Source organism: Papio anubis, chromosome Y (assembly GCF_008728515.1).
Source record: "Papio anubis isolate 15944 chromosome Y, Panubis1.0, whole genome shotgun sequence".
Taxonomy (NCBI): domain Eukaryota; kingdom Metazoa; phylum Chordata; class Mammalia; order Primates; family Cercopithecidae; genus Papio; species Papio anubis.
This window is the reverse complement of record NC_044997.1, coordinates 50,377-76,870: the sequence shown is the minus strand read 5'-3', so window position 1 is coordinate 76,870 and position 26,494 is coordinate 50,377. Positions and strand designations below refer to the sequence as shown.

The following is a 26,494-nucleotide window of genomic DNA, read 5'->3' as shown; positions in this document are numbered from 1 at the left end:
ACAGAAATCTTTGAAAGAAGACAGTGTCACAGTGGCCCTGCAGAGACACCAAAAAGGACAGTACCGTGTTCCTCATGGACACTCCAAGAGAGATGCCTATGTGGAAAATGCACTTCAAAAAAGTTAAAACCGGCCAGGTGCACTGAGTCATGCCTGTAATCCCAACACTTTGGGAGACCAAGGTGGGTGGATCGCCTGAGGTCAGGCATTAGAAACCAGCCTGACCAACATGGAGAAACCCCGTCTCTACTAAAAATACAAAATTAGCCAGGCATTGTGCACGCCTGTAATCCCAGCTACTCAGAAGGCCAATGCAGGAGAAACACTTGAACCCAAGAGGCTGAGGTTGCAGTGAGCCAAGCAAGATTGCACCATTGCACTTCAGCCTGGGCAACAGGCTGTTCAAAAAAAAAAAAAAGGTCGTTTCAAAAAAAAAAAGAAAAAGTTATAAACCAGCTGGGCACGCTGGCTCACACCTGTAATCTCAGCACTTTGGGAGTCTGAGGCGGGCAGATCACTTGAGGCCAGAGTTCGAGACCAGCCCGGCAAACATGGTGTAACCCCATCTCTATGAAAAACACAACAATTAGCTGCACATGGTGCCAGGCTCCTGTAATCCCAGCTACTCAGAAGGTTGAGGTGGAAGAAATGCTGAATGCTGGGAGGCAGAAGCTACAATAGGCCAAGATCGCATCTCTGCATTCCAGCCTGACTGACATAGTGAGACTCTGTTTCCAAAAAAAACAAAAAAGTAAATCAGGAAGTGGGCACAGTCCCCATCAATCTTGTCTACAGCCTAGGAGGCCAGTACATGCCACATTAGCTTGGGAGAGAACATGCTCTTGTTCCACACCTGTAGATGGGTGGAGGCCGGGAGCAGTGGTTCATGCCTGTAAACCCAGCACTTTAGAAGTCTGAAGCAGAAGGATCACTTAAGCCCAGAAGATCAAGACTAGGTTGGGCAACACAGCCAGACACCATCTCTACAAAAAAAATTTTTTTAATGTACAGGGTGTGGTGGTATGTGCCTGTAGTCCCAGCTACTCATAAGGCAGAAATGGGAGAATTGCTTGAGCCCGGGAGTTGGAGGCTGCAGTGAAATATGATAGTACCACTGCATTACAGCCTAAGCAACAGAGTGGGACCCCAATCTGTTTTAAAAAAAAAAAGTGGGCCAGGCGCGGTGGCTCACGCCTGTAATCCCAGCACTTTGGGAGGCCGAGACGGGCGGATCACGAGGTCAGGAGATCGAGACCATCCTGGCTAACACGGTGAAACCCCGTCTCTACTAAAAAAATACAAAACACTAGCCAGGCGAGATGGCGGGCGGCTGTAGTCCCAGCTACTCGGGAGGCTGAGGCAGGAGAATGGTGTGAACCTGGGAGGCGGAGCTTGCAGTGAGCTGAGATCCGGCCACTGTACTCCAGCCTGGGCGACAGAGCAAGACTCCGTCTCAAAAAAAAAAAAAAAAAAAGTGAGGCTCTTCTCCGTAAGTGATATTTGCTTCTACATGGAGAAAGGACTTTGGAGAAATATACAAGACACATTAATATGGGAACCTGGGAGGTAGGAGAGGGCAAATTCTACAGGTGAGGCACAAAAACAGAGATGCATTTCACTGCATAACTTTCTCACCTTTTAAAATGTGACTATCGAAATATTTCATCTACATAGGTTCAATTTATGTTAAATTGATAAACAAAACTGATGCACTGCATTAAATAACTGTTTCAAAGTAATGTTGAATCACAATGTATGAATTTAAAACTGTCAAACTCAGTTACTTTCTTTGACATTTTCCCCACTGGGAAAAATCAGTAAAAGAACATTAAATACTATAATGTATGAAATCAGTGTGTGAAACATGTGGAGATGCAGGGTTAAAAGCCTGTTTATAAGGTGCTTGGGCAGAGAATGGGCTGAACTGGGCTGCAAGAGGGAGGGCGGAGATGATCACGGTTTAGGATTTAGGCATCTAAGCAGTGAGTGCTGATGACTCAGGCAAGGTATGCAGGTGCACAGGGGTCTCTTAAGTTGTTCTCTTTGGTAGAAGTGGACACAGTTCATGTTGAACCCAGTGGACATATTTAGGTTGAGGGGTGGATGAGGTTGAATGGTGCTCCCCAAAAATATGTCCACATCCTAACCCCTGGTACCTGTGAATAGAGCCTTACTTGAAAATAGGGTTGTGGCTGGGCAAGGTGGCTCACGCCTATAATCCCAGGACTTCGGGAGGCTGAGGCAGGTGGATCACGAGGTCAGGAGATCGAGACCATCCTGGCTAACATGGTGAAATCCCTTCTCTACTAAAAATACAAAAAAATTAGCCAGGCATGGTGGCCAGCACCTATAGTCCCAGGTACTCAGGAGGCTGAAGCAGGAGAATAGCGTGAACCCAGGTGGCAGAGCTTGCAGTGAGCCAAGATAGTGCCACTGCACTCCAGCCTGGGCAACAGAGCGACACTCCATCTCAAAAAAAAAAGAAAAAAAAAGAAAATAAGGTCATTGTAGTTTCTATTAAGTAAACAATCTCTAGATGCGGCCATCCTGGATTTAGGGTGGGAGCTAAATCCAACAACAGGTGTCCTTCTAAGATACAGAAGAGAATGAATAAAAAATGGCCAGGCATGGTGGCTTATGCCTGTAATCCCAGTACTCTGGGAAGTCAAGACAGGTGGATCACCTGAGGACATGAGTTTGAGACCAGCCTGAGCCACACAGTGAAATCCTGTCTCTATTAAAAATGGAAAAAATAACCCGGGGGCAGGTGCCTATAATCCCAGCTACTCGAGAGGATGAAGCAGGAGAATCACTTGAACCCAGGAGGAAGATGGTGCAGTGAGTCAAGATCACACCGCTGCACTCCAGCCTAGGCAAAAGAGTGAAACTCCAACTCAAAATAAATAAATAAATAAATAAATAAATAAATAAATAAAAATAAAGACACAGAAGAGACAGAGACACAGAGGAGAAGTCCCCATGTGGAGAAGGAGGCAGAGACCAGAGTGATGCAGCCACGGGACCAGGAACACATTTAATGACATGCTTCTATAGCAGGTGGCAGCTAACTTGTTTTCTCTGCAGTTATTTCTGTGACTTTTTGAGTAAAGAGGCAACTAGCGTGCCGATTACACACAGTAGGAAGCTGGAGCTAAAACAGCACCAGCTGGGTAAGAGAAACTTTTAAAAAAGCAGAGCTCAATCAGAGTCTAATAGTCACAAACTGTGAACACATCAGACTATGAAACACCAAAATCTAGGACCCTCTGGCTTGGACAGCCAAAGCACCAGCTCAGAATCTGTATCAAAATACAATGCTTCAGGAAAATTCCAGAAACCTAAAATGAGTGGAAAAAAAAGAAAAACCAGAGCAAAATGTAATGAAACTGAAAACAGGAAATCAACAGAGAAACATTAAAGAAACCCAAAGCAGTTTCTTTGCAAAGACTGATGCAACTGATAAACCAGAATCTATTCTCAAAATAAAATACTAAACCGTTTAACAATGAACTAAACAAGAGCCTTAATAGATAAAATCACATCCAACAACAGTTTGTATTCAACCATCTAGGGAATATTTCCAGACATTACTGACTTTTACTACATATTTTTTTCTTTTACTTTTTTCTTTCCTTTCTCTTTTCTTTTTTTCTTTTCTTTCTTTTCTTTCATAGTTTCACTCTGTTACCCAGGCTGGAGTACAATGGCACAATCATAGCTCACTTCAGCATCAACCTCCCAGACTCAAGTGATCCTCCCACCTCAGCCTCCCAAGTTCCTGGGACTGCAGGCATGTGCCACCATGAGCGGCTAATTGTTGTTTGGTTTTTTGTAGGGATAGGGTTTCACCATGTTGCCGAGGCTAGTCTCGAACCCCTGGCCTCAAGTGCTCCTCCCACCTCAACCTCCCAAAGTTCTGGAATTACAGGTTATTAAGCAACCACACCCAGTCTGAAAATCAATATAGTTGACAAGACAGGATTTGTTCTCAAAAGAAAATACTAAACTGTTTACAGAAGAACTAAAAAAAGCTTTAATAAACAAAATCAAGCACAACAACTATTTATATTTGTGTCCATGGAACGTTTTGCATCATTATGAATTTTTTTCTATATAAATTATTATTTTTCTATTTTCTTCTGTTTTCTTTTTTTTTATGTTTTATATCCTTTTCTTTTTTTCTTTCTTTTCTTCCAGCATCTTGCTCTTTTGCTAAGGCTAGAGAGAAGTGGCACCATCATACCTCACTGCAGCCTCCAACTCTTGAGTTTAAGTGATTCTCCTGCCTTAGCCTCCTGAATAGTTAGGACTACAGGTATGAGACCCACCATACACAGCTAATTTTTTTTTTATTTTTTGTAAAGACAGGGTCTCACTATGTTGTATAGGCTAGTCTAGAAATTGCTAGCCTCAAATGATTCTCCCTCCTTGACCTCCCAAAGCACCAGGATTACAGGCGTGAGCCACTACGTGTCACCTATTTTCTCTTTTTGTTGTTGTTGTTGTTGTTGTTGAGACAGAGTCTTGCTCTGTCGCCCAGGCTAGAGTGCAGTGGCAAGATTCTCAGCTCACTGCAACCTCTGCCTCCCGGATTGAAGGAATTCTCCCACAGGCAAGCACCACCATGCCTGGTTAATTTTTGTATTTTTTTTGTAGAGACGAGGTTTCACCATGTTGGCCAGGTTAAGTATCAAACTCCTGACCTTGTGGCTGAGCCTCCCAAAGTGCTGGGATTACAGGTGCAAGCCACCGCACCCTGGTCTATTTTTTTTCTTAAGGTGTTATTATAAAGAGAATCAACAGCCCATGAAGAGGAAATTCTAGACAAGTTGTTTTCTCAACACCCTTTTGACTTTTGGAATCTCATCCAAGCTGAATTTTGCAGTCTTTGAAGAATAATTCCCTATGACATTGTCTCCAACCATAAGCTAGCTCTGTCAGTGGCATTTGAACCAGAGCAACTCCATCTTGAAGAGGGGCTGGGTAAAATGAGGCTGAAGCCTGCTGGGCCGCATGCCCAGATGGTTAAGGCATTCTAAGTCACGGGATGAGACAGGAGGCCAGCACAAGATGCAGGTCATAAAGAGTTTCCTGATAAAACAGAATGCAGTAAAGAAGCCGGCCAAATCCCACCCAAACCGAGATGGCAACAAGAGTGACCTCTGGTTGTCCTCACTGCTACACTCCCACCAGCGCCATGACAGTTTACAAATGCCATGGCAACATCAGGAAGTTACCCTATATGGTCTAAAAAGGGGAGGCAAGAATAATCCACCTTTCATTTACCATATAATCAAGAAATAGCCATAAAAATGGGCAACCAGCAGCCCTCGAGGCTGCTCTGCCTATGGAGTGGCCATTCTTCTATTCCTCTACTTTCTCAATAAACTTGCTTTCACTTTATGGATTTGCCCTGAATTTTTCTTGCACGAGATCCAAGAACCCTCTCCTGGAGTCTGGACGTGGACCCCTTTCTGTTAACAGCTCTGTTCTCTCCACTCTCGTCCTCTCATTGCCAAGACTCCAATATAAGCTTGCACACCCAAATAAATGCAGGCAGGTTCGCACAGGGTCCCCCATGCCCGCCCATCCGAAGAGATCCCAGGTGCCCTAAGCATTACAAAGCACTTGTTTCTTCTGTGCCAAGGTTTCTCTGGCCACACCTGCCTGCAACCCCTTTGTTCTGCAAAATGACTCCCAAGGGAATGATTCACCAAGGTGAAAACATCCACCAAATTAGTTGTCAACGATTTTAAAAGAACCCTCCACAGGTTGCCCTCCAAATCTCTTTGATGGGGTGCCTCCCCAATATAACATCCAAAATAACTACCTCAGAGAATCATGTAATGCCCACACACAACGCATGCTAAGTAAATGGTAGCACATGTTGCAAGGATCTGTGTAGTCTTGCACAATTTAACAGGAACCGTGTTGTCCGGAGCCCCGTGGCCCGGCCATAGCAATAATAATTGACGACTGATGCCTGAGCTCTATAAGTTTCTGCTCTATGCCTCCTTCCTAGATTTACTTTCTTCCCTGTACTGATATTTCATACGCCAGTACAAAATGGCCCTCTTCCGGGTTCTCCAACACCCATCTTCCCGCGCCCGGGAAAATGATCAACTTACAGCACAGGCACCATTCCGCGCCCGAGAAAATTACCAACCGAGGGCGCAGGCTTCTGACTGAAGAAACCGAAACCTACCTGGCCACGCCCACCGCAGGGCCATCATCATCGCCCTGGTCCAACCTCCGCCCCTGCTGGTCTATATAAGGCATTACGCTGCCACCCATAAACCAGACTTGATCAGGATACTGTCTTGTCTCCATTTCTCGTGTCTCTTGTCCCTCTGAGTTCCCACTCCCTCTTCTAGGGTCTACGTTGACGATCCCGCAGGACGGGACACCTGGCGCCTCAACGTGGGGCCCGGAAACGAGGGATTCCGTGAGGAAGAGGATGCAAAAGAATGGTGGACCGCTAAAGTGAAACAAAATTCCTCTGATCCCTGCGGGAGCCTGCCGTGTCAAGATCACAGGTAAGTAATGCACCCGAAATGGGACAAGAATTAAGTCAACATCAAATCTATGTAGGACAATTAAAAGAGGCTTTAAAGACACGAGGAGTAAAGGTTAAAGGCAATGATTTGTTTAAATTTTTTGACTTTGTAAAAGACACCTGGCCCTTGGTTCCCACAGGAACTACTGATATTAAAAGATGGCATAGAGTAGGAGATTGTTTTCAAGATTATTATAATACTTTTGGGCCAGAAAAAATTCCTGTGACTGCCTTCTCTTATTGGAATCTCATTAAAGATTTGATAAATAAAAAGGAGGCCGATCCACAAGTCATGGCCGCGGTCGCTCAAACAGAACACATTCTAAAGGTTAGTTCCCGCTCTGACCTCACAAAGCCTCCGCAAGATACCGAGGAGGATCTCATTTCCCTTGAGAGCAATGATGAGGGAGTCAAGTCTCCTTCTAAAACAGATAAAGAAATGTTACACAAAAACAAATAAAAAATATCCGGTTTTATAAAAACCTCAAAAAGAGGAAGAAACTAATGAGCCTGATCAATCAGACATAAATTGGGATGATTTGGAGGAAGAGGCGGCTAAATATCATAACCCCGACTGGCCTCCCTTTACTTCACGCCCGCCCCCATATAATGGGACACGTAATGGGGCTTCTGCGCCCATTGTTATGGCAGTAGTAGATCCCAAAGAAGAATTAAAACAAAAAATTGCTCAACTAGAACAACAAATTAAACTTGAGGAGTTGCATCAATCATTGATAACTAGGCTCCAAAAATTAAAAACAGGAAATGAAAAGGTACCTAACCCGGATATTATGGGGGGTTCCCTGCACCCACCTCAGCGGCCCGGACAGCATGTCCCAAGAGGGGGGTTAGTTGCTAGCCGACATAGAGAAGACTCCTCCCCCAAAGATATCTTCCCAGTCACTGAAACAACAGATGGACAAGGACAGGCCTGGAGACATCATAATGGGTTTGATTTCACTATTATAAAAGAGTCAAAAACTGCTGCTTCTCAATATGGGGCTACTGCCCCATATACTCTTGCAATAGTAGAATCTGTAGCCGACAACTGGCTCACCCCAACAGATTGGAATACCTTAGTTAGGGCGGTTCTCTCCAGGGGAGATCATTTGATTTGGAAGTCAGAGTTTTTTGAAAATTACAAAGACACAGCTAAAAGAAACCAACAGGCAGGAAACGGCTGGGATTTTGATACGTTAACTGGTTCAGGAAACTATGCAGACACTGAGGCCCAAATGCAATACGATCCTGGCTTGTTTTCACAAATCCAGGCAGCTGCTACAAAAGCCTAGAGGAAACTCCCTGTTAAAGGAGACCCAGGGGCCTCACTCACAGCAGTCAAACAAGGACCAAATGAGCCGTTCTCAGATTTTGTACACAGACTCATGACTACAGCAGGTAGAATTTTTGGAAATGCAGAAACAGGTGTAGATTATGTTAAACAGTTGGCATATGAAAACGCCAACCCTGCCTGTCAAGCGGCAATCAGACCTTATCGAAAGAAAACAGATTTAACAGGATATATTCGCCTTTGTTCAGATATTGGGCCCTCATATCAACAGGGTCTAGCAATGGCCGCCGCCTTTAGCGGTCAAACAGTAAAAGACTTTCTCAATAACAAAGGCCAAGATAAAGGGGGTGCTTTAAATGCGGTAAGAAAGGACACTTTGCAAAAGATTGCCTCGAAAACCAAAACAAAAACCCCGAAACAAAAGTTCCAGGCCTTTGCCCAAGGTGTAAGAGAGGAAAGCATTGGGCTAATGAATGTAAGTCTAAAACTGATAGTCAAGGAAACCCTTTATCACCTCAACAGGGAAACGGGATGAGGGGCCAGCCCCAGGCCCCAAAACAAGCATATGGGGCGGTCAGCTTTGTTCCAGCCAGCAGCAACAATCCATTTCAAAACTTAGTAGAGCAACCCCAGGAAGTGCAGGACTGGACCTCAGTTCCACCTCCCACACAGTATTAACACCTGAGATGGGACCACACCTTTGGGCTACTCTTGGGAAGAAGTAGTGTCACCATGAAAGGTTTACAAGTCCTCCCTGGAGTTATTGATAATGATTATGAAGGAGAAATTAAAATTATGGCCAGGGCTATTAACAACATTACTACTATCCCTCAAGGGGTTAAATAGCACAGTTAATTTTGTTGCCATTAGTTAAAACAGCTAACTATATCCAACACTCTAATAGAAATACAATAGGTTTTGGTTCCTCAGATATATATTGGGTACAACCAATTACTAACCAAAAACCCTCTCTAACCTTGTGGTTAGATGGAAAAGCATTTACAGGACTAATAGACAAAGGGGCTGATGTAACCATCATTAAACAAGAAGACTGGCCCTCTCATTGGCCTACCACAGAGACTTTAACTCACCTGAGAGGAACTGGACAAAGCAGTAATCCTAAACAAAGTTCTAAATACCTAACATGGACAGATAAAGAAAACAATTCAGGCTCATTAAGCCATTTATCATCCCTCACTTACCTGTTAATCTTTGGGGACAAGACCTGCTCTCCCAAATGAAAATTATAATGTGCAGCCCAAATGATATAGTTACTGCACAAATGCTAACTCAGGGATACACCCCTGGTAAAGGTCTTGGGAGAAAAGAAGATGGTATTCAACAGCCTATACCAGTCTCAGGACAACTTGATAAAAAGGGGTTTGGAAATTTTTAGCTCAGGCCACTGACATACCTGCACCCCAAAAGTGCGCTGACCCTATTACTTGGAAGTCAGATGAGCCCGTTTGGGTTGATCAGTGGCCTTTACTTAATGATAAGCTAAGTGCTGCCCAACAGTTAGTGCAGGAACAACTGCTAGCAGGACATATTACAGAAAGTAATTCCCCTTGGAATACACCTATCTTTGTCATTAAGAAAAAGTCTGGCAAATGGAGACTCTTAAAAGATTTAAGAGCAGTAAATATCACTATGGTCCTTATGGGTGCCTTACAACCGGGACTGCCCTCACCAGTTGCGATTCCTCAAAAATATTTTAAAATCATTATTGACCTTAAAGATTGCTTCTTTACAATCCCCCTTCATCCTGCTGATCAGAAAAGGTTTGCCTTTAGTCTTCCATCTACAAATTTTAAGCAGCCAATGAAACGTTACCAGTGGAAAGTCTTACCTCAGGGTATGGCCAACAGTCCTACCTTGTGTCAAAAATATGTAGCCGCTGCTATAGAACCAGTCAGAAAAATATGGACACAAATGTATATTATGCATTATATGGATGATATTTTAATAGCAGGACAAATTGGTGAACAAGTCTTACGGTGCTTTGCCCAACTCAAACAAGAGTTGACAACAGCCGGACTGCAAATAGCCCCAGAAAAAATACAACTACAAAATCCATATACCTATCTTGGTTTTCAAATTAACGGACCCAAAATCATTAATCAAAAGGCCGTTATACGCCGTGACCATCTAAAAACTTTAAATGATTTCCAAAAATTACTGGGAGACATAAATTGGCTTCGACCATACTTAAAACTTACCACAGGAGAGTTAAAACCTCTTTTCGATATATTAAAAGGAGACTCTAATCCGAAATCCCCCAGGTCCATTTCAAAAGAAGCATTAACGGCACTCCAACGGGTAGAAGATGCCATTACAACACAATTTGTTACCAGTATTGATTATTCTCAGCCATTAATATTCATTATTTTTAACACAGCAATGACCCCTACTGGTGTATTCTGGCAAAACAATCCCATTATGTGGGTACACCTGCCCTCCTCCCCCAAGAAGGTTTTGTTGCCTTATTACGATGCCATAGCTGATCTAATTATCTTGGGAAGAGAAAACAGTACAAAATACTTTGGAATAGAACCCTCTACCATTATACAGCCCTACACTCAATCACACATCCATTGGCTGTTACAAAATACAGAAGCCTGGCCAATTGCTTGCACTTCTTACACTGGCACAATTGACAACCATTACCCACCTAACAAACTCATTCAATTTTGCAAACTTCATGCGTTTGTATTTCCTCATATTACCAGTAAGGAACCTCTCAATGACGCATTACTAATTTTCACTGATGGATCTTCCACAGGACTCGCTGCTTACACCTACAACAATACAATTGTCAAATTCCAAACCACTTACACATCAGCTCAGCTAGTCGAATTACAAGCTATAATTGCAGCATTATCAGCTTTCCCTTGTCAGCCACTTAATATTTACACAGACAGCGCCTACCTGGCTCATTCAATACCCCTCTTAGAGACCGTGCCGCAAATTAAACATATTTCAGACACAGCCAACCTATTTCTACAATGTCAACAACTTATTCAAAAAAGGACTACTCCCTTTTTCCTTGGACATATTAGAGCACATTCAGGATTACCGGGACCTTTAGTACAAGGTAATTCAACAGCTGACATGGCAACAAAAACCATAGCCACAGTCACTACAGACAATTTACAACAAGCACAAAAAGCACATGCCCTACATCATTTAAACGCCCAGATCTTAAGACTTATGTTTAAAATTACTAGAGAACAAGCCCGACAAATAGTTAAACAATGTGCCAACTGCATAACTCATTTACCCGTTCCTCATCTAGGAGTTAACCCTCGAGGACTCATCCCCAACGAAATTTGGCAAATGGACGTTACACATCACTCAGAATTTGGCCGACTAAAATATATTCATGTATGCATAGACACCTATAGTGGGTTCATTATTGCGACTCTCCAGACAGGAGAAACCACCAAACATGTCATAGCTCACTTATTACATTGCTTTTCCATCTTAGGTATACCCAAACAAATTAAGACAGACAACGGCCCTGGTTACATAGCCAAAACTTTCCTACAATTCTGCAACACCCTACAAATTAAACATATCACAGGCATTCCCTACAATCCCCAAGGACAAGGAATAGTTGAAAGGGCCCATCTGTCATTAAAAACTACTATTGAAAAAATGAAAGGGGGGAGCTGGTACCCCGTGAAGGGTACCCCCAGAAACATACTTAATCATGCCCTCTTTATCCTTAATTTTTTAAATTTGGACAGTCACGGAAAATCTGCTGCCGACCGTTTCTGGCATCCTGAATCTCAAAAACAGTTCGCAATGGTTAAATGGAAAGATCCACTCGATAATTCATGGCATGGCCCTGACCCAGTTTTAATTTGGGGAAGAGGCTCAGTATGTATTTTCTCACAAAAAAATGATGCAGCCAGATGGCTGCCCGAAAGATTGGTAAGACAAATAAACCATAACCATTGTCAGTCCAGGGAAAATAATCCTCCCTGAGAAGTTTCTTCCCTTTTGTTTTTCAGAAAATGAAGCCCAACATGAGATTCCTTTGGAAAATAATCTTTTTATAGAACATAGTGACAGTCTATGCAGGTTTTGATGACCCTCGTAGAGCAATAGAACTAACACAAAAGCAACACGGCCAGCCTTGTGACTGCAGCGGGGGACAAGTATCTGAACCTCCGTCAGACAGGATCTCCCAAGTGACCTGCTCAGGCAAGACAGCTTACTTAATGCCAAACCAGCTATGGAAATGTAAGTCAACCCCAAGAGATACCTCCCCTAGCGGGCCGCTCCAAGAATGCCCCTGTAGTTCTTTCCAGTCCTCTGTACACAGTTCTTGCGACACCTCATATCAACAATACAAATCAGGCAATAAAACATACTATACGGCTACATTATTAAAAACACAAACTGGAGGTACCAGTGATGTACAAGTATTAGGATCCACCACTAAACTTGTACAATCTCCTTGTAACGGCCAAAAAGGACAGCCTGTTTGCTGGAGCACTACAGCCCCTATCCACATCTCTGATGGGGGAGGTCCATTAGACACCACAAGAATTAAAACTGTTCAGAAAAAACTAGAAGAAATTCATAAAGCCCTATATCCTGAAATTCAATATCACCCTTTGGCCCTGCCTAAGGTTAGAGATAACCTTATGATCGATGCGCAAACTTTTGATATCCTTAATGCTACTTACAACTTACTCCAAATGTCCAATACAAGCCTTGCCCACAATTGTTGGCTTTGTTTAAGAATGGGTCCCCCTACTCCTCTCGCTATACCTAATTTTTCATTATCCTATGTCAATTACTCTGGTGAGTCCTTGGTCAATAACTCTTGTCCAATTATTTCTTCCCTCTTAGTTCAACCAATGAAGTTTTCTAATTCCTCTTGCCTCTTTTCACCCTCTGACAATAGCACTGAAGAAATCGATCTAGCTACGTTGTATTCAACAACTGTACCTCCATAATCAATGTCACCAGCCCCTTGTGTGCTATAAATGGCTTGGTTTTCCTCTGTGGAAACAACATGGCATATACTTATCTACCCACAAATTGGACAGGGCTTTGTGTTCTAGCCACTCTTCTCCCCGACATTGATATCATCCCTGGAGATGAACCTATCTCCATCCCCGCTGTTGAGCATTTTATATATGGACCAAAATGGGCCATACAATTTATTCCCTTGTTGGCTGGACTGGGAATCACGACTGCGTTTACAACAGGAGCTACAGGCCTAGGAGTCTCACTAACCCAATATACTAAATTATCCAATCAATTAATTTCAGATGTACAAACCCTATCCAGTACTATACAAGATCTACAAGATCAGGTAGATTCATTAGCAGAAGTAGTTGTCCAAAATAGAAGAGGTCTAGACTTACTAATAGCAGAACAGGGAGGGATCTGTTTGGCTTTACAGGAAAGATGCTGCTTTTATGCTAACAAATCCGGGATTGTCAGAGATAAAGACCCTACAAGAAGAGCTAGAAAAACGCAGAAAAGACCTGGCCGCCAATCCACTTTGGACTGGACTCCACGGACTTCTCCCTTATCTCCTACCATTTTTGGGTCCTTTACTTACCCTTCTACTCTTTCTCACTCTTGGACCTATAATCTTTAATAAGCTTATGGCATTCATCAGACAACAAATCGAGGCTTTCCAGGCCAAGCCTATACAGGTCCATTATCATCGCCTTAAGATGTCTGAACATGGTGAGTCTTATCTGTCCTTATAAGACCAGCTCCCCCGTGAGCTGAACTGGACAGTCAATGACGGGTAAGAGAACACCATCCCCAATTGAGCCTAAGACAGGAGGGCCACCCCTGCCGCTGCCTAATCCCATGACGGGCTTAAAAGGTGGGGATGGGTTGACCCAACCTAAGACAGGTGCAGTTCCCGAGGGGCTATCTCTCATCATGAAATAATAAAAAAGCGAGACCTGTCCGGAGCCACGTGGCCTGGCCATAGCGATAATAATTGACAACTGATGCCTGAGCTCTATAAGTTTCTGCTCTATGCCTCCTCCCTAGATTTACTTTCTTCCCTGTACTGATATCTCATACGCCAGTACAAAATGGCGCTCTTCCGGGTTCTCCAACACCCATCTTCCCGCGCCCGGGAAAATGATCAACTTACAGCGCAGGCACCATTCCGCGCCCCGCAAAATTACCAACCCACGGCACAGGCGCAACATGACGTCCCATGGAAGAAACCGAAACCTACCTGGCCACACCCACCGCAGGGCCACGTCATCGCCCTGGCCCAACCTCCGCCCCTGCTGGTCTATATAAGGCATTACGCTGCACCAATAAACCAGACTTGATCAGGATACTGTCTTGTCTCCTTTTCTCGTGTCTCTTGTCCACCTGAGTTCCCACTCCCTCTTCTAGGGTCTACGTTGACGATCCCGCGGGACAGGACACCGTGTGAGACAACTTCCTTTTTCTATGTCCTGGTGAAAAATGCTAAGTATTTTTAAACAGGTACAAGGACAAGCTAGAGTGTCGTAGCACAATCACAGCTCACTGAAGCATCTACCTCCCGAGCTCAAGCAATCCTCCCATCTCAGCCCCTCAAATAGCTGGCAACACAGGCATGCGTCCCCCTGCCTAATTTTTTTTCTCCATTTGTAGAAATAGGGTCTTCTTATGCTGACCAGGCTGGTCTCAAACGCCTGGACTCAAGTGATCCTTTCACCCTGGCCTTCCAAAGTCCTGGGACTACAAGTATGAGCCACTGTGCCCAGCCCTATTTTTCAAACATATTAGAGAAATGACCAGGGTCTAACCTTGACAGTTCTGGATTAAGCAGGATGGAAAGGCCCAAACTAGTCATATGGACAGTTTTCTGTCCTCCTCTCTTCTCTTCTCTCCACCTTCTGAGAGAATGAGCTGAGCATGGTGGTGTGTCCCTGTAGTCCCAGCTACTTGGGAGACTGAGGTAGGAGGATCACTTGAGCCCTGTAGTTTGAGGCTGCAGCTGAGCTATGATTGATTGCACTCCAGCCTGGGCGACAGAGCAACAGTCTCTAAAAAACAAAAAACAAACAAAATCATAATCCCTTGACCTGGCCACTGTATCATCTGACAGAAGACATGAAAGGCTGGAAGAACTGCCCAGAGGCATCCCACAGGAAATTCCTCCACAGGGAGACTCACCAGAGGCAACTGCCTCCCACACTGACAGTCTCTGTGTGGTCTCCTTAGACCACAGGAAGGTGGAGGTGGACGCCATCAGCGCTGGAGGGGGAAGGAATTTCCATCCTTGAACCTGCACCTTCTTCCTCTGCAAGTCATTTACATCTTCGCTAAAGGTGTTCAGACAGGGTAGGGTGAGTCTCCCAGATACCTATTCCACCATCATGGGAGAACTGCTGGGCGGCTTCAAATGCATCTAATGTGTTTTGGGTTTTTTGTTTTTTTGAGATGGAGTCTCACTCTATCACCCAGGCTGGAGTGCAGTGGCACAGACTCACTGCAACCTCTGTCTCTTGGGTTCAAGTGATTCTCCTGCCTCAGCTTTCTGAGTAGCTGGGATGACAGGCACCCACTACCACGCCCCGCTAATTTTTGGATACAAACGGGATTTCATCATGTTTGCCAGGCTGGTTTCGAACTCCTGATCTGAAGATGCAGTAATCCCAAAGTGCTGGGATTACAGGCGTGAGCCCCCATGGCCCGGTCTCTAATGGCTGTTTATCATGTTTTCTCCTACTCAGATCAATGTAAATGCCAAATGGACTTTCACTTAAGATCCTAATGGGGAAACAAAATGTCCATCATCCTGTCTCAACCAACACAGCACAGAAGTGGAGATGCCGGGAAAACACGCCCACCTCAGAAACACAGCGTGAAAACGCTCCAGAAAGGAGGAGTTCCTTAAGAGTACTGGTTGCACTGGTTTCATTCTTCTTGCACAAGGGAACCTTGGAAAAAAAGGGGCTGGCCAAGTTTACCCACACACACGTGGGTATTACCAAATTCATCCACACGCCCAGGTTTCTGTGCAAACAATCTGCCCTCTAGCACCTGCACCTGTGTTTCTGTCTTGCTCCTCCAGTAGGATACAAGATTTGCTTCTAGGATTCTAAAGTGCATAGGTCAGGCAGGGTGCAGTGGCTCACGCCTCTCATCCCAGGACTCTGGGAGGATAAACTGGGAGGATCACTTGAGGTCAAGAGTTCAAGACCAGCCTGGGCAACATGACAAGACTCTATCTCTACAAAAAAATCAAAACAATACCCTGGTGTGGTGACACACGCTGTAGTCCCAGCTACTCAGGAGGCTGAGGTGAGAGGATCCATTGGGCCTCGGACATCGATGCTACAGTGACACCATGTCACTGCACTCCAGCCTGGGCATCCGACTGAGACCCTGTCCAAAAAAAGGAAATAATGGTATTTATCTCTCTGTGCAGTATTTATCTCTCTGTGCCTGGCTTATTTCTCAGAGCATAATGACCTCCAGTTGCATCCACACTGTTGCAAATGAGAGGACTTTATTCTCTTTACAGGCTGAATAGTACTCCATTGTGTACAGATGCTGACGGGCACATGGGCTGTTGCCCTATCTTGGTTGTTGTGACTTGTGCTGCAGTGAACCTGAGAATGCAGGTATCTCTTCATTGTATGTGATTTTAAGCTACTATATTTATGGTCCTTCATTCCAGCAACCATGCAAGACTAAGACGGTATGAAGGAACATGAGAGAGATATCAGAAGTCAACCAAAAAGGGGAATCTTCTAAGAAGCCAGTTTTAATTGCAGTGACACTACAATATTGCTTCAGGAGAACTTCCAACATATTCCTGGATGCATTACAATTTGCATAGGGGCTATGATCTGAATTATGTCCCCCAAAAAATCATATATTGATGCCCTAATCCCCAGACTTTAGCATGTGGCTATTTGGAAATGGTGCCCTTGAGGAGTTAATTAAGGTAAAATGAGGTCATTAGGGTGGGCCCTGATCCAATAGGACTGCTATCCTGGTAAGAAGAGGAGGTTGGGTGTCGTGGTTCATACCGTAACCACAGCACTTTGGGAGACTGAGGCAGGATGATTGACTGAGGCCGGAATTTGAGACCAGTCTGGGAAACATAGGGAGACTCCATCTCTAGGAAAAATGTGTATATATAAGCTGAGCATGGTAGTGCACACTTGTGGTCCCAGCTTACTCAAGAGGCTGAGGTATGGAGTGTTGCGTGGGCCCAGGAAGCCAAGACTGCAGGAAGCTATGATAGCACCACTGAATTCTGGCCTGGGCCAGAGCAACATCCTATCTCTAAAAAAACAAAAATAAAAAAAGAGGAGATGAGGACACAGAGAGGGATGGCCCTGTGAGGACACAGGGAGAAGACAGCGTCTATCTAGGAGAGAGGCATCAGAAGGAACCAGCCCTGCCCACACCGTGATCTCAGACTTCTAGTCACCAGGACTGTGGGAAAATTAATTTCTATTAAATAAGCCACTCAGTCTGCGGTATTTTGTTATGACAGTCAGAGCAAACTAACACAATTACACCCTGCGTTCATTCTCAAAAGGACTCCTGTGGCTTCAACCTCCAAAACAGACCAAGAAACCTGCAACTTATTATCTCAGTGGTGAAACCCCGTCTCTACTAAAAGGACAAAACTTACCTGGGCATGGTGGCAGGCACCTGTAGTCCCTGCTGCTCAGGAGACTGAAGCAGAAGAAACACTTGAACTGGGCGGTCAAGGTTGCAGTGAGCTGAGACTGCCACTGCACTCCAGCCTGGGTGACAGAGCTAAACTCCATCTCAGGGAAAAAAAAAAGTCTGCCACCAAGCTCTGCAAGACCTGGCCACCGGGAAGGCATATGCAATTTCACACTGGGGAGAAGAGGAAACTGATGGACAGAAAAGGTTCACTTTTTGGAGACCCTAAGTGTAGCAGGCATTGTGTAATCATGTGCCTTGATACTTCCTTTTCTTTATTTTTGACATAGGGTCTTGCTCTGTTGCCCAGGCTGAAACACAGAAGCACCATCATGGGTCACTGCAGTCTCTACCTCCTGGGCTCAAGCAATCCTCCTGTCTCAGCTTCCCTAGTAGTTGGGACTACATACAAGTGCATGCCACCACACTCAGCTACTTTAAAAAAAATTTTTTTGGCCAGACGTGGTGGCTCATGCATATAATCCCAGCAGTTTGGGAGGCTGAGGTAGGTGGATCACAAGGTCAGGAGTTCAAGACCAGCCTGGCCAAAACGCTGAAACCATGTCTCTACTAAAAACTACAAAAATTAGCCAGGCACGGTGGCAGGAGCCTGTAATCCCAGCTACTTGGGAGGCAGAGGCAGGAGAACCACTTGAACCTGGAGAATCGTTCTCCAGGTTCTCAAAAAAAAAATTTGAGATGGGGTCCTACTACATTGCCCAGACAGATGAGCTCATGGGCTAAGCGATGCTGCCACCTCAGCATCCTAAAATACTGGGATTACAGACGCAAGCCTCCACAACTGGCCTCCCATGAATTTTTATTTTTTGAGACAAGGTCTCTGCCATCCAGGCTGGAGTGCAGTAGCATGATCTCAGCTCACTGCAGCGTTAATCTCCTGAGCTCGTGATTGTCATGCCTTCGCCCTCGTTTGATTTTCACAAACCATGTCTCTTCCTGGAGGGGGCTGTCTGCTGCTTTCAAAAGTTTAACGTCTCCCTTCTTTGCAGCACGCCCATGAACTGTAGTCCCAGCTACTTGGTTGGCTGAGGTGGGAGGATCACTTGAGCCCAGGAGTTCGAGACCAGCATGGGCAACATAGCAACACCCATCCCTACAAAAATAAATAAATAAACTAACTGAGTGTGGCAGTGCATGTCTGTAGTTCCAGCTACTTGGGAGGCTGAAGTGTCAGGATTGCTTGAGCCAGGGAAGTGGAGGCTGCAGTGAGCTATGGCTGCACGACTATACCCTAAACTGCACTACAGAGTGAGACTCTGTCTTTAAAACAAAGAAGAAAGAGGTGGTGGCTCATGCCTGTAATCTCAGCACTTTGGGAGTCCAAGGCGGGTGGATCACGAGGTCAGGAGATCAAGACCATTCTGGTTAACATGGTGAAACCCCATCTCTACTAAAAATAAAAAAATTAGCCAGGCATGGTAGCAGGCGCCTGTAATCCTAGCTACTTGGGAGGCTGAGGCAGGAGAACAATGTGAACCTGGAAGGCAGAGCTTGTAGTGAGCCAAGATTGCACCGGTGCACTCCAGCCTGGACAACAGAGCAAGACTCTGTCTCAAAAAAAAAAAAAAAGAGAAAAAAGAAAATAACGCTGATGTTGTCATGGCGGAGCTTCTGCCCATAGAGAAACTAATGTACATAGTGTACATAGTGTACCCGTCCAGTACTTGGCATCAGTGAGTGTCATAAGAACAACTGTCGATAGTGCCATCATCCATTCATTTCTTTATTCACACACAGAGTGACCAGCTTGTCTCTGTCTCTGACTGCGACTTTCCTGGCTAGCACTGAAGGTTTCCCACCTCGGGAAACCCCTGGCACATGAGGAGGGTTGATCTCTCTATCCATGCAGTGGATGGTCTTGGGCACGCACTAAGTGCCGGGTCTGTTCTCTGAATGTGGGAGACGAAAGTGACTCCAACACACAGAGGTCCCGGCACTCTTGGCATCTATGTTCCAGCAGCGGAAGCAGGCGGAATGCTTGAGCCCAGGAGTTCAAGATGAGCCTGGGCAACACAGTGAGACTCTGTCTCTTTTCTTAAAATAAGTCCTGCACATGTATCTTAATTTAACTTAAATTTAATGTAACATGCATTTTAACTTAAAACTAAATTAAATTTAAAAACTAAAATGAAATAAACAATGAAAAGGAGAAACCGGCAGGACTTCTATCCTTGGAAATGTTCTCTGATGTGTAATATTTTATCTCATCTCTTGGCATTTGTGTGATGCACTTAAATGGAAACTGTCATTCACACATGCATGAGCCAGTTTCACACGGGGCAACCACACAAGATAAACAAGATTAAAGGGCTGAGCTCCACCTTCTGTGTATTGTTAGGCCACAAACAACACTTCTAATTGCTATGTCAACACTGCCCACAAGGCTGCTGATATATGCACACAGTAAAATCTCACCAGTTCAGATGCCATTCGTGCCGGCAGCATGCTGGTGTGAGAGACAGGGTGGAGGTGCCATGGACTCAATGTCTGTGTGCCCCTAAAATTCCTGTGTTGAAATCCTCACCTGCAAGGTAATGGTGTCAGGGGGTGTGAGGCCTTAGGGAGGTGATGAGGTCGTGAGGGTGGAGCCTCATGAATGGGATTAATGCCCTTATTAAGGGGCCTCAGAGAGCTCCCTCACCCCTTCCACCATGTAAGGACACAGCAAAAAGGCACCATCTATGAACAAGGAAGCAGGTCCCCACCAGACACCCAATCTGCCACGCCTTGATCTTGGACCTCCAGCCTCCCGAACTGTGAACAATAAATGTCTGTGGTTTGCTAGTCAGGAGGCTGAGGCAGGAGAATGGCATGAACCCGGGAGGCGGAGCTTCCAATGAGCCTAGATTGCACCACCACACTCTAGCCTGGGCAACAGCGTGAGACTCTGTCTCAAAAAAAAAAAAAAAAAAAAGTCACTCAGTCGGTGGTGTTTTGTACAACAGCCTGAATGAACTATCTTATGGTATTAATAAGACCCCAGCAACGAGGAGAGGAAAGGAAAATTCTGCCCAGTTTAGGAGAACCTTTTATTCTTTAATTCCCAGTATCCACCCCTGCATCTCTTTCTTCTCCTTTTCTTCTTTCTGACTTTACTACATGACCAGGCATGCCCACAGTACCACTGGCGTTATCAGCACCAGCTCACATTCCTTCCCTTATTTGGGAAAAGACTGGCTCTCTAGTTCACCACAGACGACCGCTTCCTCCTCTCCCCTCTCTCCCATCATGTGCACACCTTATCATTAAAGAAAGTTTAAATGTTAAGCCAATTGGGTCTAGTTTAGATTGTGCAGTCTGACCCCAGCCAACGGGGAAAGGACATAGGGACAGGAGTTGCCTTATGAATAAAAACTTCTACTCTCCTTTGTTCGGGGTGCTCTTGGGGCGACCAGCCATATGGGAGGGCACCCTTGTGTGCAGCAGTAAATTTGTTTTGCTGAGAAATCCTTTGTCTAAGGTCTCGTTTTCCTTACAACTCCAAGCTTTATTTCTAAAAACCAAGGACGGGATTAAAAACTACCAGTATTAAACACTTCAGATTTCAGAACTATGTATCATTAATTATGAAGATCTACTAGCTCTTAAAAATATACAATATTTTCAGATAGTATACCATGTGAAAGTTAAAAAAAAAATGTGTTGAGGAAGACCAAGTAGTCTGTGGTGAGGGAATTCATTCTGCACCATGGTTTGGAGGGCGGTAGCTGCCCAAATCCACACACTAGGTAAAACTGCACAGAACTCTATACACACACTTGCAAACACAAATGAGCACCTTCTGAAAACTAATAAAGGCTGAACAAGCTGGGCACGATGGCTCATGCTTGTATACAATCCCAGTACTTTTGGAGGCTGAAGTGGGAAGATTGCTTGAGACACCAGGAGATCAAGACTTGGCAACATAACAAGACTCTCCCTCTACAAAACATACAAAATTTAGCCGGGTATGGTGCATGCCTGTAGTTCCAGCTACTCGGGAGGCTGAGTTGAGAGGATCACTTGAGCCTAGGAATTCAAGGCTGGAGTGAGCTGAGATCACACCACTGTCCTCCAGACTGGCCAACAGAGTGAGATCCTGCCTCAAAAAAAAAAAAAAAAAAAAAAAAGCTGAACAAGGTATGTGTTCTCTTTAATAGGGATATACCAACATCAATGACATGTTTCTGATATTGTCCCACAGATATGAAGACGTCACTATGGGGAAGCTGGCTGAAAGGTCCGTGAGACTCCAGGTACTGTTTTTGAAATCTCCTGTGAAGTCTGTATTTCAAAATACACACATTTTTAATACTGGTCTACGAACTTTGAAGTCTTCCTCACAGTAACCATGTAGGATAGGTTCTGTTATTACTTCCTTTTTTTTTAAATAAGCAAATGCGAACTAGGTTGAGCAAAGGAAAACGAAATGTGGACCCAAAGCCTGGCCACTGGTTTACCTGCTGAATTACCTCCTTCCTGACAGGTTAACACTCGGGGTGCCCACAGAAACAAGCACTGGGTCGTAGATGCCAAATGATTCAATAAAAACACTTTCGGGAAAAAACCTAAGCTTTTTGAGTTTTGTTGTTGTTGTTGTTTTTGAGATGGAGTCTTGCTCTGTCACCCAAGCTGAAATGTGGTGGTGTGATTTCGGCTCATTGTAACCTCAGACTCCCTGGTTGGGATGGTCTTAATCTCCTGACCTCATGATCGATCTGCCTCAGCCTCCCAAAGTGCTGGGATTACAGGCATGAGCCATCATGCCCATCCACACCTAAGTATTTTTTATCTGATATATAAGGAAAGTAATTCTCAAGTAATCATTTTAAGTGGGAAGATTGATAAAATAAGGCTGGTAGATTGCTGCACAGAGAGTCATCCTCTCTATGTAGTATAAGTTTTTCACTTCCATAACATAAATTTATTTGATTTTGTTTCATTTTTTAGACAGAGGATCTCACTCTATCACCCAGGATGGAGTAGAGTAACATGACTATGGTTGACTACAGCCTTGACCTCCTGGGCTCAAGTGATCCTCTTGCCTCAACTTCCCAGGTGACTAAGAGTACAGGTATGCACCAACATGCCCAACTAGCTATTATTACTTTTTTTTTTTTTAAGAGATGAGGGTCGCTCTGTATTGCCTAGGCTAGTCTGGAACTCATGGCCTCAAGCCATCCTCCCACCACAACCTCCCAAATAGCGGGGACTACAGGCACGTACCACTGTACCCGGCCCAGATTTTCCTTTTTTAAAGCACAATTGTTTTCCCTCATAGAAACAAGCACAGCTTGGTTATATGAACAGAAATGTGAAGAACCAGATTGAAACCCATTTTTTTCTCTAAGGAGTAGTATGGCTGTTCTGATACAAAGTTCCTAAAACTATTAAATCAGCCTTTAAACAAGACGTAGTACAGAATCCCTTCATGCACAAAGAAGAAAAAAAAATCCATTATCAGATTTTTCACAAGTGCAAACTGCACTCTTTTTCCTAACTACCTGAACTGGAGGAAACTGGTCAATCTAGAACGCTGACATTTTCTTTTCTTTTTCCCTCTGTCGCCCAAGCTGGAGTGCAGGGGTGTGATCTTGGCTCACTGCAACCTCTGCCTCCTGGGTGCAAGCAATTCCTTTGCCTCAGCCTCCTGTGAAGCAGAGATTACAGGCACCTCCCACCACGTCCGGCTGATTTTTGTATTTTCTCAGTAGAGACAGGGTTTTGCCATGTTGGCCTGGCTGGTCTGGAACTCCTGAGCGCAAGAGATCTGCCTGCCTCGGCCTCCCAAAGTGCTGGGACTACAGGCATGAGCCACCACACCCAGCCTGTGATTGGCTTTAAGTCATAGAAAATAGGATTGTTCAACTGGCAATCTGCATACAGATCCCCTCCGCCCACCCCCCAAAAAGTTCAGTACTCCTGGGGGTGCTTGTTTGGGGCCTGAGAGATTAGGAATGAGTGGAAAAGAGCACTGAAAAGCAAACTTATGTTCCTGCAGGGACAGCCTAGGATGAAGCGAGGTCACACCCAGCCAGACTGGGTGTCAACTCCAGACTGAGACTCGAGCTCGTTCCTCACTCTTCATCAAGCCTTGGAAAAGAGTCCAAAGCTGCTGTAGATTGTGGCTCAGAGATACAATCGTGAAGGCTCTACAACGCTTAGTATATTTTAGAATTTATTCTAATTCTTCTACGTGAATCACACTTAGACTGCTCTTTAATCAACAATAAAGAAACGGGCTCGGATAAAATGCTGCAGTTAATGTCACAGCTTTGGTAGCTGTGAAGCTGTCATGAGAGACTGTTCCAGACACACACACATACACACACACACACACACACACACCCCCCGGGTCCTGGTCCCCTGCTGTCCAATGAATATGGGATACCTACCTCTCCTGTCACACCCTTGGAGCCCACCGGAAGTTATACTTGAGAAAGGAGCATCATCCTCATTAAGAGAGCACTGACTGGACTGAAAAAAAAACAGCTGACCTCCCCGCCCAGCCAGCTTGGTCCCCAGAGGAAATGACACTCTATTTTTTAAAATGAGGTTACCCGCTGGGCACCCTAAGCTAACTTGATGTCAAACTGAGTGGCCCCCTGTCACACCAGAGCTCCTCACCTCTGCCGCCCTGGGGCCCGCATCCTGCTCTCTGCCCCGGCCTCCAGCTCCAGCTCCACCCTTCCCAAGAGACCCATGTGGGTGCCCCAAAGAATGACAAACTCCGGTGCTGAGTGCCAAGGAAAGGCTGGATCTCATCAATTTTCCATTGTCGAGGTGTATTTCCACCGATTGTGGCAGCTGAAGCAGTCAGGGTTCCTGCCCCACCCTTCCTCCCCGCAAAACACACACAGCATTAAGATTAACACGACAGCCTTCCGGGGGGGACCAGGAGAAGAGGGAAAGCAGAGAGAGAGAAGGGAGGGAGTCAGAAACAGAGCAGAGAGACCAAGACAGTAAGGGGACAGGGAGAGAGGCATAGACAGAGGAGGAGAAATGCAAATACACGAACAGGGTCACAGAAAGGGAGAGAGAAGAAAAACAGAGAAAGAGATAGAGAATGAGATAAGAGGAGGGAGGGAGCGAGAGAGAGGGCCTCGTCCCACACTGTCTTTCCAAACTCAGGCTTTATTCGTGGGCCCTTCCTTCAAGGTCTAAGTGGCAAAGAACTCACTGAAGGAAGCTAAGTCCCCTCTTCCTCAGCGGTTCTGAAGGCCCACTGGCTATGCCCGCGGGTCTTCCTATGCCATAAGGTATGACCTTGAGCCCTTGGGATTCCCAGCCCAGCTTCCTCCTTTCCAAAATGAGAGGACAAACAGGAGTTAGAGGGCCTGAGAGCCCCCGCCTCACCAACACACCCAGGACACCCCCTCTGTTCTCCCGTTTATTTTCTTGACAACCAACACCCCACTTAGCCACACAGAGTCCCTAAGAGGCACAGGCGGGCTGGTGACAACTGTTTAAACTCAGCTCCCATGTTCGGTTGGGATATTCCGACCCACTCAGGGCTGTCCCATAAACCAGCGCGTGTCCAGATCCAAGCGCACCGAGAACTCGAAATCTGTCAAGCTGCCCATTCGGGGTTAAGTTCAAAGACAAAGGACAAAGGAAACGAAGAAAGCGCCCAATACAATAATTATCCACTTGAGACGAACAAGACGAAAAGCACAGGCAGTGTCAGGACATGTTAGGATCCTTTCCCAACTCCGCCGTTCCCATCCCCACAAAGCCACGGAATACCTGTTCCCTGGAGCCCAGTTGCTCCCGCAGCCCGTGGAGAAACCTGTACACTCCCCGCCGAGGACCCTGCCACTAGGCAAACAGGAAGGCTGGCCTGGAGGAGGCCCGCAGGGGCCTTCAGAACTCGCGCCCGAGACCCTGGAGCCGCCGTATGGGAGGCGCACGAGGTTGCCGAGGCGAGGGGACCCACAGGAAGTTTGGTGACGTTGGACCACCCAGCCCCAGACTGCTGTGTGTGCGGTGGATGCAGGGTGGTCTCAGACAGGAGTCGTCGGTGTTCCAGGGAACGCACCCGGCTGGGCCGGTCTGGGGGACTCGCCGGGGCTGGGGATGTGGGTGCGCTCCAGTTCTCTGAGTGGCCCTCTGGGAGACCCAGTGGCAGGGGCAACCCCGCGCGGGGACCCTGAGCCAGAGCGGCGGGGTAGGGCCCTACCCAGGAGGCCAGCACCCGGGGCCCTTTGTCCGACTACAGCGTCCCGGCCGCGCCGCGCGCCCCTATGGGCCAAGTCTCCGCGCGCACTCGCTCACCCATGGTGACCAGCGTGTCGAAGTCCTGCAGGCAGTAGGCAGGCAGCTCCAGCGACCGCGCCTCGGAGCTAGGGCAGAGCGCGGGCACCCAGTCGGGGGTCTCCTCCGCCACCTCTCGGGCGATGTTCGCCGCCGCGGCCTCCTAGCCCAACCCGGGCGCCTCCATGGGAACGCACTCAGGTCCGGGGCGCCGGGCCAGGCCGGAGTGCTCGGGTAGCCGGGCTTCCCGGGACGCAGCCTAGGAGGGCCGCGCGGCGACAGCATCAACGCAGGCTCCCCACGCGCGCCCTAGCCTCCTGGTGCGCGGCCCGGCGCTGTTGACAGAGCCACCGGGACAATGGTGGGGCGGCGCTCACTGCACAAACAGCAACGGCCCCGGAGGGAGCAGCCGCTGGCCTCGCGGGGCCGGCACCGAATGCCAGAAGGCTGCGGGAAAGGCGGGGGCCGCGGCCCTGGCTCTGGGGGCGCGAGCCAGGGGCTCCTGAGTATTCCTGGTCTCGCGCCAGCCGCCTGCTCCACCTCGGTAGCCGCGTACGCGCTGATGGGGCGGGCAGAAGCAGCCTGGGCGTGGTCACGCCTCTCCCCGCCCCCACCGGGCCGCGGGGCTAGGGGCGTCACCTTCGCGCAGGCTCCGCAGCCGCCGCTACCCCATCTCAGTAGCCGGAGACGTGGGCGTGCGGGCGACTCCAGCCGTC

The 26,494-nt window shown here is 46.4% G+C and overlaps 1 protein-coding gene across 1 annotated transcript in view; it reads right to left on the bottom strand.

Annotated features, from left to right (window-relative positions):
* Positions 1-26,280, bottom strand: part of PRKX (protein kinase X-linked) — an 84,077-nt gene extending 57,797 nt beyond the window's left edge. Inside the window, exon 1 of the mRNA XM_031661049.1 lies at positions 25,800-26,280. Coding sequence (XP_031516909.1) covers positions 25,800-25,803 — 4 coding nt within the window. The 5' untranslated portion in view covers positions 25,804-26,280. The remainder of the gene's footprint in view (positions 1-25,799) is intronic.
* Between the last annotated feature and the right edge of the window lie 214 nt (positions 26,281-26,494).